General features: G+C 35.9%; 1 protein-coding gene across 1 annotated transcript in view; it reads left to right on the top strand.

Moving 5' to 3' along the window:
* Positions 1 to 2065: 2065 nt before the first annotated feature.
* Positions 2066 to 16649, top strand: part of LOC149219766 (uncharacterized) — a 28290-nt gene continuing 13706 nt past the window's right edge. Inside the window, exon 1 of the mRNA XM_089386912.1 lies at positions 2066 to 2299. Within this exon, the coding sequence (XP_089243038.1) occupies positions 2066 to 2299 (234 nt within the window). The remainder of the gene's footprint in view (positions 2300 to 16649) is intronic.

Here is a 16649-nt window from a genome sequence, read left to right as displayed (position 1 = left end):
AGAATGGTAGGTATGGGAAGAAAGATACCATGAATGATGTGTTTCAAGATGATTCACATGTTGATGCTGATGTGCAGAAAAAGGTAGCACCTTTGAAATGGGTTGGTAATAAATGGTTAGAGTTCTTATCCAATTAAAGATTGCATGTCTTTTTATTTGATGCATCTATTTGCATTTCTTTGTCAATGGTATGCAAGTTGCGGGATTTTACTAAGAAGGTGAATGGAAAAGTTGAGTAGGAGACTCACTTTATCGCTGCAACATTATATTTCATTTCAGCTTTGAAAGTATATTGTACTTAAGTGAAAGTTAAAAGATGAAATGCATGCATAAGCTTGATATGCATGAACACAGGGATGTGGATGACTTCCTTGTATTTGAACATGTATGTGTAATTAACTTGAAGGGTTGATTGCTTTGTTTTAAACATGCATGTAATATTGACTTGAGAAAATTTGATTTGATCTCCAAGATGGAGATAATGATGAAGTGTTTCATCTTTTGAAAAGAATCCTTGGGAGCTTTTCTACATGCTTGACTTGAAGGGTCAATTGTTTTAAAGGCATGTTTTATTGGATTGTTATCTAGTCCATCATTTGTATGCATATGTAAAGACATGGAGGTGTTCACAAGATGTGAAATCTGTTTCTTTTGTTGAAGCAGGAGTTTAGGCCATCTAGTTGTTGTTAACAATTGTTGTTGATAGTATGTCAAACAGGTACAAATGAAAATTTTGTGAAGCAAATGTAACTTCACATTTGTTTGAGCCACCTTGGATCAATGATCAAGGAAGAGAAGTTCAAACTACCTTCTGTAACCTTCTCAACAGGAGTTTTGCATGAAGCCAAGGAGGAAAACAGTTCTTCCCAAGAGGACCAGCACATCCAGGAATGAGAGTGGTCAAAGGCTTTGGTTCAGAGGCACTATGCAAGGCAAGTGTATGGAGGCTAAAAGAAGAAGGTATTGTTACTCTCATTTACTATTCAGATCGGTATATCAGTCTTTTGGAGACCAAAAGATTTTTAGTGGGAAGATGTGATCAGAAGATGATCCTAGATGACTTTTCACTCAAAAATGAAAGCCAAAGGATTCTTCTGAAAGTAGTCCCATTGCATATATCTTGTCAATCTGAATCTAATACAATTTGAATGGGCTAAAATGGACTTTGGATGAAGAAGTTATCGCGGAAAGAAGATTGCCATTGTCCTTTGAAAATGAGGCAAATCCTTATAAAAATGGCCTAAAAGGCTCATTGAAGAAATCGCATCTCAAATGTGCCAAAGGGAAAGACTTAAAGCAAAGGTGGAAGGAACCCCAATTGCGACCTTCGACTTATCGCATTGAAGGTAGGCCTTCGCCCGATATCGAGACCCCAGGCAGAGCGATATGTCGATGCGATATGCGACGTGCGATATCGGTGATCGACAGATCGGTGGTCAGCATAACTAAAGGGAAGACCCCTGGGGCCGTTGCGATATCGATATTGCGATATGCAATAAAGTGATGGGTTGATGTGCAATCGCACGCCAACCGTTGGATCGATGAGTAGGATCAATAGTCAGGATCTGATCGGGGTGATTGACGATCAGGCGATCGGCAGATCCCCGATACAAAGGGCCATTACATGCGATTGTGACTTGCGATTGCAATATACCGATAAGGGGCGGACCCGATGGAATTATGGACCTAATTTCATAAGTTTTGAAATATGGAAATTCGGGATTTTCAATGTGTTCCCATGTATTTGGGTTTTGGCCACGTGATTGTGATTTGCGATGGAATGGCAAACCCGATAGGTTTATAGATGTGGTTGCATTCTATTTGAAGTCCGGATTTTTGCGCCCGATAGTGTATTTACATGTATTATCTCTGTGCATTGGAAATGTGATTATTTTCATAATTAAGGCAGAGAAAGGTCGTCGATTCCTTTTTAACTGCCCCTGATCATTGTGCCATGTTGCAAGTGGGTGTTTTGTAACAATGATGCATTTTTAACACGCAGAGCCACAGAGCCAGAAGCCAGAGGTCCAACTAAAGAGACAGAGGAATGATCACGCACAGAGAAATGGACAAGAAGCCACAGAGATGGAAGGAGGCCTCCCAAAAGCCAGAGAGCATGATTAAGATGCAGCGCAGAGAGTTTTCGAGTTTCTTGGAGGTCAAGCGAAAACCAGAGAGCTCAGAGAAGCCAGAGCCAGAGCTAGAGCCAGAGTCGAGAGCAGAAGCAGCGGCTGACAGAGGTTGGAGGCAACTGCAGATAATAGAGCCAGCGTTCATTCTCAAGGTTCCAATAGTCGAGGTGACTGTAGGGGACCGTTGAATCCATTGAGATGGAGTTCATAAAATCCTGAAGACTTCTAAGAGCCATGGAGCAGTAATGAAGCTTCAGAACATCAAAGAGATCAAATAATCCAGCTATTGTTGGTGTTCAGAGTGTACTGAAGATAGAAGAAGGCGTTCTAGAGATGGTGAAAGAATTTTGAGGGAGTTGGTGCAATCTAGAGCAAGATAGCTCAGAGTCCTAATTGAAGAAGTCTAGTCCAGAGAAGCCTAGATCTGTTTGTAGAGTATGAACAGCCAGCAGGATAAAATGGTATTCTAAACCCATAGGTTCAGTTGTAAACCAATGGAGTTGAGCGTGGAGCTTGTAAAAGAATTTATGCCATAATCCCAAAGACCCTAGTTGAGTTGACTAGAGCTCACGAAGACGTAGCCCAAGAGGTTTGGGTGAACTCCATATTATATTGTTGTCTTATGTGTTTGCTGGTTTGCTACTTTATTTACTGTTATGTGTGTTTAAATATCAGCATAAGCAAATGTACATAAGCACTTGAACAGTCTAAAAACAAACACAAGCATACACCTATTTCAAACACTTTTTAATTCTGCAATTGGTTAATCATAAGGCCTTGAGAATATATAAGCTTTGGAGTGGGAGAGGTTTTTGTAAGCTTGACAAGAAGCCTTTAGTGCTCCATTTTCAGATCAATAAATCATTATTTTTTTAATTTCAATTTCTTCAACAATCCCAAAAACAATTTAAAAAAAAAATCAAAATTAAATAAAATATTAATAAAAAACATTACTAAATTTTTATATTAAATTAAAACAAACCTTCCTACATTCTTATATTAAATTAATTTTTTTTTGCTATAAATGGGTCATATAATAATAATAATAATAGGAAGTAAAGTAATGAAATTTCATTTTTAGTCCTTCTAACTTTATTATTAGATTTTTTTTATTTCTCCACAATATATTAGGTATTTGGAATTTGTTTATTTTTAAAAAATATTTTTACAATTTTATAATTTCACAAATAAAATATATATTATTTAAAGGAAATCAAATATTTTATTTCTTTTTCCATCACTCTAATTTAACAATCTTATATATAATAATTTTTCAAAATTATAAAAATTCATTCTCATGTTTGACTTTTAAAACAACTTCCATATACTTTTACCATCTCACAAAATTAGTGGTCTAACTCCACCCTCCATGATCCAACTCCAATCACAAATTTACGTTCAATGCAAATTTGCGTATATATATCAATACTATAAGCCATAAAACTAGTACTCATATATAGGGCATGGTTTCTACTCCACCATCCATGGTCCCACTCTAATAAGAAAGGTAAGTTTATTATAATTTAATGGATATATATTAATGTTATAAGATATAAATATCTATATAATGATTTGTTTAATAGGGAAATTTTCAATTTAAGGTGGATAAGTATTTTTTTAATTTTCTTAATTGCATACTTAGATTGATTCTTAATGGAATATTTTTAACATATACTTAGTCATAATGTTTATCAATGATTGTAGTATGTTACTGAATTTGTTAGGTTGCATTGACTTTTAATAAATTTAAAAAATAATATTCGTTCACGTGGCTCCCACCAATTTCATAGCATTTGAGATTATTCCAATTCCAATAAATTCATATTCTAATTAGATGGGGAAATTAATATATAAGCAAATTTTACTTAGAATAATAGTCCATTTTACAATAAGATTTGTAATTCCTTTTTTTCTCAAATTAAATTAAATTCGTGCCACATGATTCCCTGCCCACGAATTTCCTAGGGATTTGAGATTATTCCAATTCTAATAAGCTCATATTCTAATTAGATGTGGAAATTAATATATAAGCAAATTTTATTTAGAAAAATGGTGCATTTTACAACAAGATGTGTAATTCTTTTTTTCCTCAAGTTAAAGTTAATCCATAACCTTTTTATACATGGTTAGGTAATCATGTAAATGTGTACATTGATAAGACATTCATGTTGCAATAGTTTTTTTTGTTATATTTATAAAGCCTTTGGCTCTATCAACCACATTGATATAATTATCAAGTTGATGGTATGGATTTAACCTCCAGCTATTATTTTAGAATATTTTTAAGTAGTATTAAGATATCAAAGCTTGAAATTTATTTTAAAGATTGTTATGCCCTTTCTACCATTTTAATAAAATTAATTAATGAAACGAAATGTCATGTGAACATATATCATATAAACACGAGTTATAATTTTTTGGGCATGATGTATTATTAAGCTATGATATTGTAGGTCTATTTATAAATTAATTAGAATCTCATTAGTAAGATGAATTTCTATGATCAAGAATCTTGTTACATGTTTGTTCAAATGTATATATATTTAAATCATATATTAATTATGTCTATAACTACCACAACCATATAAATTAAATGGGTGGCATCGATTCATAATAAGCATACACACCTATACATCTCAAATTTCCAAAGATTTAAAAAAATCATAAAAATTAATTAAATTATTATTTTATTTAAAATAATTGTTGTTATTATTACATTACAGTGACATATAGGATCGTCTCTTACCTATTAGTCTAAACCATACTGAGAATTTTTGCAAATTTGCAAAGTTAATCTTTTGTTTTGATATTTTTATAACCAGTGACATCAGCGGCATCCCTCGCTATTGTTTTCGAGGATGAATGTCATCCCCATGCAATAGTGGGTTCTTTTTATATTCATTGTGTACTATTGTTATTTATGCGTGTATTGTGTTTGGTAAATGTTCTCGATGGTTTCCGTACTTAGAAAGCGTTAGCGGTATCAGGGTCATATTCTACATCCTGACAAATATAATGAATGGATCTCAATTTGGTTGATTTCTATCCATCCACATGTAACACTCAATTTGATATAGGTGGCTTTAGAAATGCTCAGAAGTAAAAAATGGCTTAGTAAATGATCAAAAATAAAATTTATTAGATTCTCATGAAAATAGGGCTAGATAAAATAGCTCATCGCAACATTTTTAATGACACAAACGACACCGCAATCCGAGTTCGTATGCAAAGGTTATGGGTAATCAAAGTTTTGATCAACTACACCGACTAGCTAAATTTAGCAGAATGCCAACTAAATTTAGAATACCACTAAATTGGGGAGCCATTAACGAGGCAGAAAATTGACACTTAATGTTGAAGGTTCCCGATGGTCAGAAAGGGAAAATTTGTCGCCTACTTAAAATTTCTTATGACCCTGAAAAAATGGTAGACGATTTTTAACTCACTTGTTTTTAAAACTATATATATATATAGATTGGTGGTAGGCCACCAGACCGACAGACTTGCCAACCCATCCACCCATATTTATAACACACTGTTGAAAATGCAACAAGATGATGGAGCTTAGTGAAAAGAATTCGCCTTCACTAAGTGGGCTCGGAAGCTATTTTTGGCGCTAAGTCTATTTTTAGACATATGGATCATGGTCTATGAGTTGCAGGATGCTATTTGTGGATGATTGGACATGTTGGTAAAAATAGATGGACTTCTATTTTTAGACATATGGGCGGAGTCTATTTTTAGACTGCCAGGCTAAAAATAGAACAGTCGAATATTACTAGCTCTTAATAATATTTGGACTATAAACATTATCTTATCCTCTTGGAGCACTTCAGTTCGAGCTACGGATGTGGCACATGCAACTGCCAGAAGGAAATACGCTTTTCTTATGGGTCAGTTGAGCTATTGCATGATGGACTTCAGTTAGAACTCAAGTGACTGAGTTTGGTGGAGTTGATTGAGGAGTTGATGGAGTTGTGTTCAATTTGACTTGGTTGAACTAGTTGTATTTAGTCTAACTGCAGAATACACTACTGATGAGTAATGTGAATTAATTATTAATTAATTCACTAATTATTAACTCATAAAGCAACTAAAGAATACATCAGTTAACTCAGTGCATGAAAAATTCAGTGGAGAAAAGTGTTAGAGGTGAGTGAAAGAGTGAGACTGCTATCAGTTGTGACTATAGCTATGCATGAGATATGCACAATCATTGATTGAGATTGCCAATGAGGATTGCGTAGTACAACAAAAGGGAATTCAGACTTAGATCATTCCTATTTCTCACATTGGATTGCGCAGTAGAGGCAGGCAGATAGCGGAGGAGATTTGAACCTGTGACTTGATTCAGATCTGAGCTAGTTTGCGTGTAGCAGGTGGAGATAGTACTGAGTACTTGTGAGGAGTATTGTACTATGAATTGTTACATGTTCTCTATCATTATAATATACAGACAGTTTGGGGTTTTCAGCTGTATTCTTTCCCCATTACATACTGTGTTAATGTGTGCATGTGATTGATGTTTCATTGTTTTTAGTTCCGCAAAATTGATGATCAACGTAGAGGAGGTTATGTATTATGCATGCATTCCGCAAATAGTGTATAATCAGGATAATCTCTGTGAATAAGTGTTATATTATTCAAAATTTCTACACACACACATATATATGCAATCCATTGTAAAAAAAACAATGTGGGAGTCGGCGAGGATCGAATTTGCACCCACTGGGTGGCCGGCCTGCTCGATGCGGAGACCCCATATCATACAACACCCCACAATTAACAGCACCGACTAAAACACCAACCACCCACATGCATTTAGAAATCAAAAAATAAACAAATGAATAGGAGCCACAGGGTTTGACCCTAGGAGGACCTCAAAATAATCGCAAAAACTTACGAACAACTCACGAGGCTATACACTATAAATTTTTCCCACTATGGTCTATAAAAACTAGTTCTATAATTTAACCCACACTAGAATCAACATAGAGAACGAAGGTGGAGGAGCATGTGCGGAGCCCAGAGTCGAGAAAGATTGTGCTCAGGTCGGGCACGCTTTCGAGAAAAAATATTTCAAGGGAATATTCCCTCAAATATTCTACAAAATATTCTCATGTATAATTAGCAAGGAATCTTGGAGATTCTCTAGAGGCCAAATTTTGACAATGTTAGAAATATGTCAACTTTATACTCAAATTACTCAGAATTTCGCTAGGAGTTTGATGGTGCATATGGTTTTTTGATCTGAGTAGAGGATTTTCCAGAAATAGAAGTTGAACAGTGGTACCATGAAGGTGGAACCATGATGCAGGAATCTACATGGAATCCGAAAGATTCCCTGAAGGCCCTAAAATGACAGTTTTAGATCTAGGCCAACTTTTACTCATTTTTCTTAGTTTTTCGCAAGGAACGTGATGGTGTAGTCAGTTTCTTCATCTGAGCAGGAGAATTTTTGTCAACCCACATAAGAGAATCTATGAAGAGTCTTTGAGATTCTTGGGGAGCCTAGATTTAACCGAGTTAGAAAGGGGTCAAGTTTCACGATTTTTTGCCAGGAATTCAACTGTGTAGTTTGTTTCTTCAGTAGAGTTGTGCATTTTCAAGCCATCCCCGAAAGTGGAGGTATAATATGCATTGATGCCATGTATTCTTATGATTTTGCTAAGATGATGATTTGATGTTGAGATCCTTGTTTGTCATTTTATTGGGGGATCCATGTATGCCACTTCATGTGAGAGTTCAATATTTTTTCATGTTGAAGGAGGGATTATATGAGTGAGAGTTCTTATTGGAGAAAATCTCATGGAGAGACATGTCACCCTAATTAAGGGAGTTCTTCCTTGTATTGACAAAGAATACATCATATACTCATCATCATCTTGAAAAATTTAATGAAGTGACCTCCCCACTCTTGACATCGGGCCCGGAGATGTAGCCCACAGTAAGTGAACTTTGTTATCAAGTTGTGTGTGTTCTGTGATTTGATGGTTGCCCTCTCTTCTTTGAAGTATGCACATATTGTTTTTCATAATATTTCACATGCAATTACGCTAACATCACAAAAGTAAAATATCTTGGTTAATTCTAGTAGTTGAGAGGGTTTGAATCAAGTTTGGTATCAGAGTGGTCTTCTCACTGATGTGAATCACGAGTGTGAATGATAACCAAAAATTGAATGTGAAACAAGAAGGAAAATGGAGGATCACAAAGATCTCTAGGAGGACCTCCTCGGGATGACACTTATGGTAAATATAATTTATGCAGATTATGAGGAGAAAATGGAAAAAAAGGAATAGGAGAAAGAGAGAGAAGTGTATAATGATCCATCTCCATATTCGAGTGAATATTCTTCTTCTTCTTCTTCTTCTTCTTCTTCTCATCATTCAAATGAAGAGATCAGTGAAAGCCTTCAAACAAAGAATGGTGAATTTAGGTGACTTCGACATGAAGTGGAAGAAGAGAAGCAAAGATTGCAACTTGATTTACGAGCCACGGAAGAGGCCCGGGAAAATATGAAGCACAACAAAAGTTTAGCGAAGCAATCATCACCTGCTTCAGAGTCAACATCTAAGCTAAACAATGTTGGTAGTTCCTCAGTTTCATTTTCACATGATGTTATTTCTGTTGAAAGAATTGAGGTACCCATTTCAGGAACCGACATTATACTCCTTACCAAAATGGGGTGTAAAGGAGGAGGACTTGGTGTTAATGGCCAAGGAATGAATCAATCATTGGAGGTTGTATAAAGGCCTCAATTTGCAGGATTGGGGTACATTGAAGGAGAGTGCTCAAAGGCAGCAGAAGCATCCAAGACATTACTGAAACCATCAAGGAAAGAGGATGTTGTAAGAACATCACAATCTTCTCGTGACTGTGAGAATTGCAGAGGAAGAACTACAAAAATATCTTCTCACCTGAATCGCACGAGAGACAACCAAGAAAGGTATAAAAGGTCTCGATATTCTAATGTTCCTTTTGATTAGAATAAGATTAATGGTGAGCAGAACTTTTGGCATAGAAAACCATGTAGTTTTTGTGGCTTGTATAACCATGTGGTTGTTGAGTGCTAGAAGAGAATGGTATCAAGGAGAATAATAAGACATGTGGAACCTTCTCCACATCAAGGTAGAAAGAAGGTCAGAAAAGTCTGGAGGAAAAATAATTTTTGCAGATATTGTAACAATCATGGACATCAGAGAGCTACATTTTGGGAGCTCCATCCATAGCAATGGCCAAAGGACCAAAAAGAACCTAAAAAGGAACCTATCAATGAAGTCAATCAATGAGAAAGCTAGCTACAAGAAGAGAGCCCATCAACCTGGTTGGGTAAGAGATGGGTAACATTTTTTAGTAGTTAAACATGGCCAAATTTTGTAAATCACATGTTGTGAAATGATTTTAAAAGTGATAGTGTTTTCCATCACTTGTGAAAGAAGCATGGCGATATTTTTGGCCCTTTTTGTTGATAGCTAGGGTATTGATTTCTATTATGATTTTGACGTAAACTTGACCAAAGAGTGTGTTACAAACTTTTGGCAAGTATGGATTTTCTTTGGTCATGTTTGGTTTTGTAAAGGAACATGTATTTTGCAAAAATGTAATGTAGCTTTGCAGAGGACACAAATGTCGATCCATCACCTATGGATCCAAAGAACATAGGTGAAGGAGAAGGAAGTGTGGCTTGTTAGGGAACCTGTTGTGCAGCCGAGGAAGTATAATAAATTGCAGATTGTGTTCATGCATTCGGAGGACCAAAATCTCCTCAATGGGGAGGAAATGATCCAGGTGGCTCTAAAAATGCTCAGAAGTCAAAAAGGGCTTGGGAAATGCTCAAAAATAAAATCTTTTGGATTTCCATGGAATTAGAACCATATCGAAGAGTTTCTCACAAGTTTTCAAATGGAGAAAACATCATCTCATTCTAAGTTCGTACGCAAACGTTATGGCCAATCAAAATTTTGGTCAACTAAGCCCACTAGCGAAATTTGGCATAGCACCAACTAAATTTAGAAGACAACTAAATCTAGCAAAGCCACTAAATTTGGCAGCTACTTACAAGGCGAAAAATTCACATTGTCACCTACTTAAAATTTCTGGTGACCCTGAAAAAATGGTTGACAGTTTTTTACCTACTTGTTATATATATATATATATATATATATATATATGGGTGGCAGGGCACTACACCAACGAAACCACCACCCCATCCACCCATATATATATATATATATATATATATATATATATATATATATATATATATATATAGATATATATATAATCTGTTTCCAAACAAAACAATGTGGGAGTTGGTGGGGATCGAACACGTGTCGGTCGTGTCGCCGACCCGCCCGATGCGGTGGCCTCAGATGATACAACACACCACAATTAACAACACCGACTAAAACATCAACCACCCATGCCGATTTTGAAATTGAAACAGAAACAAACAAATGGGGGCCACAGGGTTTGACCCTAGGCGGACCCCGAAATAATCGGAACAACTTGCCAACAACGCATGAGGCTATACATTGCAAACTCTACTCACGCAGGGCTATAAAATCTAGTTCTACCATTCGACCCACAGTGGAATCAAAACGAAGAATGGAGGTGGAGGAGCGTGTGCGGACCCTGGAGCCAAGGAAGAACAACTCCCATGCTCGACACAATTTTCGAGACAAAAAAGTCGAGGATAATATTTCAGAAAAATATTCTCATGTAGAATCAATGAAAGGCCAAATTTTGATAGTGTCAGAAATATGCCAAATTTATACTCAAATTACTCATAATTTTGCCAAGAGTCTGATGGTGTAGATGGTTTTCTGATCTGACATACATTGAATAGTGGAACCATGAAGGTGGAACTATGACACGAGAATCTGCATGAAATCTGAAAGATTCTTTGGAGGCTCGAAAATGACAGTTTCATAAACAGACCAATTTTATACTCATTTTTCTCAGTTTTTCACAAGGGACGTGATGGTGTCACCAGTGTCTTCATCTGAGTAGCCAAATTTCTATTAGCCCATAGAAGAGAATCTTTGAGATTCTCGGGGAGCCCAGATTTGACCGAGTCAGAAGGGGGTCTAGTTTATAGTCAGTTTTCACAGTTTTTTATCTCGAATTCAATTGTGCAATATGTTTCTTTAGAAGAATTATGCATTTTGAGGCTGACCCCGGAAGTGGAGGTATAAGATGCATTGTTGCCATGTCTTTTTTTGTTTTTTTTGCTGAGTTGATGATTTGATGTTGATATCCTTGTTTTCCATTTTGTTGGATGATCCTTGTATACCATTTCATGTGAGAGTTTGATATTTTGTCATGTTGAAGGAGAGATTATATGAGTGAGAGTTCTTATAGGAGAACACTTCGTGGAAAGACATGCCACTCTAGTTAAGGGAGTTCTTCGTTGTATTAACAAAAAATACATCATGTACTCATCATCTTGCAACATTTAATGAAGCGGCCTTCCCACCCTTGACATCGGGTCCGTAGACATAGCCCACACTGGGTGAACTCCTTTATCAAGTTACATGTGTTATTTAATTTGATGGTTTCCTTTATGTTTCCTCTTCTTTAAAGTATGCACATGTTATTTTTCATACTCTTTCACATGCAATTCTGCTAATATCAGAGAAGTAAAAGATATTAGTTAATTTTGATAGTTGAACACTGATCTAGATCATAATTCATGACTTACTTTCACCATAAAAATGTGAAAATCTACGAAGTGCAAACTATATATATTCTCATGTCTCCACACAAAATAGGAATAAAATAATATGTTTCTAAATCTCATTAGAATTTTGTCAGAAAACAAACCTTGACAAACGAAAGCTCAAAGATTTTATAGCTCCAAACACAAACAATGTTAAAAGTTAAACTGAGTGGGAGACCATTAAAAAATATGTCGAGTTTTTTTTTTTTTTTTTTTTTTTTTTTTTTTTTTTTTTTTTTTTTTTTCAGTACGAAAAAAGCTTGATTGTATTATGCTAGATAATCATATAAAGTCCAAATACATCTAATATAGTCTGATATGAGAGATATCCCCAACCTCTACAAAACTGAAGATGAAACAAAAGTGATGTTGATATGTTTGATAGCCAATATTCCACCATAACTAGTGAAGAAGAAGTATATGTGCTTCCAACAAACTATCAACCAGAAGGGAAGACTATGGTTGAAACAGATAGATAGTTCTAGATGAATCATAACGCGAAGGGGCATCTTCAACCAGCTGAGAGAGGATATACAAAATATGCAAAAAAGTGCAAGATAAACAGTGTCTTGGAAACATACCTGGAAATTTTGAGATGAAAGATGTTAGATTTATGAGCCGGGAAGAGAAAATTCCTGAATCAAAAAAGTTTCAACTTCTATTTTAATATCCATATTCCATTTGCCCATTTGTGAAAGGAGTCCTCTCTTTGATAAGACATCAGCTTAGGTATTTTGTACTCTGTTGACATGCTGAATAGAATAATCATTCCTCCTCCCCCAGAGTATATCAATTCTGTTCATCCAACCAGATAGATGATGTTTTTTAATATGATTCTTTCCTATGACATGATTTATTATTATTTTGGAATCACCGAAGATCTATACGAACTGAATATTTAGGAATATGTTGAAATTAAGAAGTCATGTTAACGCCATTGCCTCTGCTTTGTTATTAGTTCCTTTTCCCCCATTCCAGTAGATTTCAAACTATTGATCATCATCAATGACAATAAGGACCCCACATCCACATATGCCATTTTGTGACGCCCCATCAAATAAGCTCTTGGGAAAACCATGTGATCTGTCAATTGCTCTTTTGATTTTTCCTTGTTGTTCCAAGAAAGCTTATCAGGAATAGAGTTATAAAGAGAGATAATGTTCTAAAAAACTACACCAAAACCTTCCTTTCTATTTTAAAACAAAATATTACTCCTCCATTTTCATATAAACCACAAAACTAGTAGAGAAATTGGTCTCCAGGATTCTTTTTGGCTACACCACCAATCAAGTGCTTCTTTTAATGAAGGATGTAAAAAAAAATTAAAACCAAAATAAGAAGCAAGGTTTCTCCAAAGCTGTTGGGAAATAGAACATTGAAGAAACATATGGTAGTTATTTTATTCTGTTGTTTTGCAAATTAAACATATTCTAGGTTTTGACCAATTCCTCTTCTGCAAGTTTTCCCACGTCAGATTTTTGTTATGAAAAACCAACCATGAAAATATAATGATTTTATGAGGACATCCAGTTTTCCATAATGACAAAGGAAAGATGTTAAGAGGATGAGAAATGTTCATACTAATAAGATTTGAGTATATATCTTTAACACAAACAGTGTCCAATCCACTGGACCCCTTCCAGATAAGGACATTATCGTCCTTGGTGCGACAAAAGCCTCTGTTCTTAAACACCACTGAATCTGAGTCCGCTATTGTGCTAATGATCCTATAAGACCCATAGACGAAGCATTTTTCCAGATGGGGAAAGGGCCCTGCCAGTCAGCAATGACCTGATTCTAGGTAAAATACCCTTTTCTATGAAAGAACTCCATAAGTTGATGAGATATATTAATGTCGTCCCCCCACCCATAAAAGGATCAAGACCATTAAAAATATTTTTTCCTGTTTGTAGACTCCAGACCATATTTTTAAGGAAGATAGGTTCGATTTTACAGAAGCTCATCCATATGGCTGAGCCCAGATAAGACCCTATCTTCCCCTTCCTGTACCAATATGAGATATCTCTGCTAGCCATATATTTCTTCTTGATAGTTTTGCTCCATGAGCTATCCCCAAAAACTCCCCTCCATAGAGACTTACATAGTAAGGCCTTTCCAAAAGTCCGGAGGTCCAATATTCCCCATCCGCCTTGCTTCTTTGGGAGGGTGAGGTGAGATAATTTTGACAGATGATATTTTCTTTTCTCCTTATTACCTCCCTAAATAAAATTTGCAGACATTATATTCAACAGATGAATGATGCTGGAATATAGTAAAGATGAGCCCAATACATTGCTAATTGAGCCAGAACTGATTGAGTTAGAACCGCTCTACCTGCCATTGAGAGACACTTATATTCCCATCCAGATATCCTTTTGAAATATCGATCCGAAATCCATAGTCAATCAGATTTAATATAACCCTTTGATTTTAAATGAAACCCCAGGTATTTCATACCATCCTTTATGGACCTCGCTTCAATCCCAAATAGTTGAATCAGATGCTCTATAAATTCCATATTAACTTCCCCATGATAAAAGGAGGATTTTGAATCATTTATAAGAAGACCTGTAGCCTTTTTGGAACTTATCCAAAATATCATGTAAACATTTCCAAGTAAGTCGACAGAGCATTCCAAAGATCAAGATATCATCCAAAAGTAAGTTGTGAGAGATGAAATTACCCTTGCTGATCTTCAAAGACTGACATCTTTTTTCCATGACCGCCCTATTGATATGAAGGCTTAAGGAGTCCATAGCTAAAATAAACAAGAGAGGGGATAGTGAACACCCCTGTCTCAAACCTCTAGCAGCCGAGAAAAAGGTGGAAGGCATACCATTTATGATGATTGCATAATTTATTTTTTCAACGTGGGCCATAATCCAATTTACAGACTGAGAATTTAAGCCAATTTTTACAAGAAGACATCTTATAAATCCCCAGTCAAGGCAGTCATAAGCCTTCTTAAGATCAATCTTCAGTATGGCCACTTCACTTTTTTTTGTATGCATAGAGAATAGGCTTTCCTGAGTGTTTTCTACTGCGTCCAGAATATTCCTTCCCTGAAGAAACCCATGTTGATCCTGAGTCAAGAATCTAGATAAAGTACTCTGAATTCTACCCGCTATAATTTTTTATATAATTTTATAAGAGATGTTATAGAGGGAAATAGATCTAAAATCCAGGTAAAAGATGCTTCCGATTTTTTCGGAATGAGAGCTATGTAAGTAGATGAAATGTGCTGATGAATTTTTCCTGAAATTCTTGATTTCTCTACCATCCCTAATAATTCATTCTTTATCAGGTCAAAAAAATGAATGAAAAACTCAATCGTCCATCCATCTAGGCCCGGACTCCTGTCTTTTTTCAAAGGACTTCATTATCATCAAGATTTCCTCTTCAGAGACAGGTTTGAAGAAGCAATCATTTTGTTCTTCATCAAACATTTGTGGGTATAAATCAATTCCCCAAAGAATATCCTCAATTCCACAATCCCCAGATCTTTTGTATTGTTTTTCAAAATATTTAGCTGCCTCTTTTGTGATGTCTTCCTGTGAATGAAGATAATTACCCTCCTCATCATTTATCCCCCAAATAGTATTTCTTTCTTGCCTAGTGTTTGCAAATCTATGAAAAAATTTGGTGTTTCTATCACCCTCTTTCAACCAAATTGCATGACTTTTCAGGCTCCAGGAAGCTTCTTCAATGTCCAGAAGATTCTGTTTTTTCTTTTCTAGCTCCTTTATACGATAGCGCAATTCTAAATAAATGGAATTTTCTGACAAAACAACGGCTGTTCTATCCAACTCCTTTTGAATTTCGTGTAGAGCCTTCCTATTCGAGAGTCTTTTCCTGTATTGCCAATCTTTTACACTCTTCTTGAGAGATGTAAGCTTACCTATGAAGGACATAGAGTGAGAAGTTTGGTCCTGTGAAGGGAAATTAATCCAGGATTTTTGAATAAGATCATTAAATTCAGAATCCTCCAGCCAAATTCTGTTAAATTTAAAAGGATAACCTTTCCTGAAACCTTGATTCCTCCATTGAAGAGAGATTGGTCTGTGATCTGAGATGAAACATTTTTCAATGTTTGATACTGGTAAGCCTAGTCTATCTAATATACTGTCATGGATAATAAATCGATCTAACCTTTTTGCAATATATGCAGCTTCAATTCTACCGTTGTCCCAAGTTGGTCCCATCTAGGAGGGACAAATATCAACAAAATTGTGATGAAGCATCGCATCTTTTATGGGGCCTGCCAAAGGATCATTTTTCCTACCTCTGCCCCAAACTTCGTCTGAATTCAAAGTGCAATTCAGATCACCAACAATCATCAAGGATTCAATATCCAATAACTCTGATGCCAAGAGTCTGTTCCAGAAAGTGAACCGATCCTTGTAAGGGGCATAAATATTCAAAATATGAAAAGAACCAACATACCCCCGAAAGTTTGCAAGGAGTAGGATGCCAACAAAACATCTGAAAGCCCTAGCCCTAATCCAGCCAGGATCCCATAGAACTACCAAACCCCCGATTGACCATTTTCCTCTGTAGCCACAATGTGCCAAAAAGGAAACATCCATCTAAAGTAGATTATGGATTCAGGAACACCATGCATAGTCTCCTGAATGAGGATAATTTTGGACTGCACTGAATAAAACAGATCCTTTAGGGCCAAGTATTTTTGGTCTCCCCTAGACCTCTTATGTTCATAGAGAGGATGTGAGTCATGATGGTCTATTCTTGGGTTGATTTGCTCTAAGAGGTCCATTTACAAACAGATCAATAAT

The sequence above is a fragment of the Pinus tabuliformis genome, chromosome Q, assembly GCF_031772625.1.
Source record: "Pinus tabuliformis cultivar Carrire ecotype Pingquan chromosome Q, CPIR1, whole genome shotgun sequence".
In the NCBI taxonomy this organism is placed as follows: Eukaryota; Viridiplantae; Streptophyta; class Pinopsida; order Pinales; family Pinaceae; genus Pinus; species Pinus tabuliformis.
The sequence above is the reverse complement of the archived record's forward strand: the minus strand, read 5'-3'. Positions and strand labels throughout refer to the sequence as shown.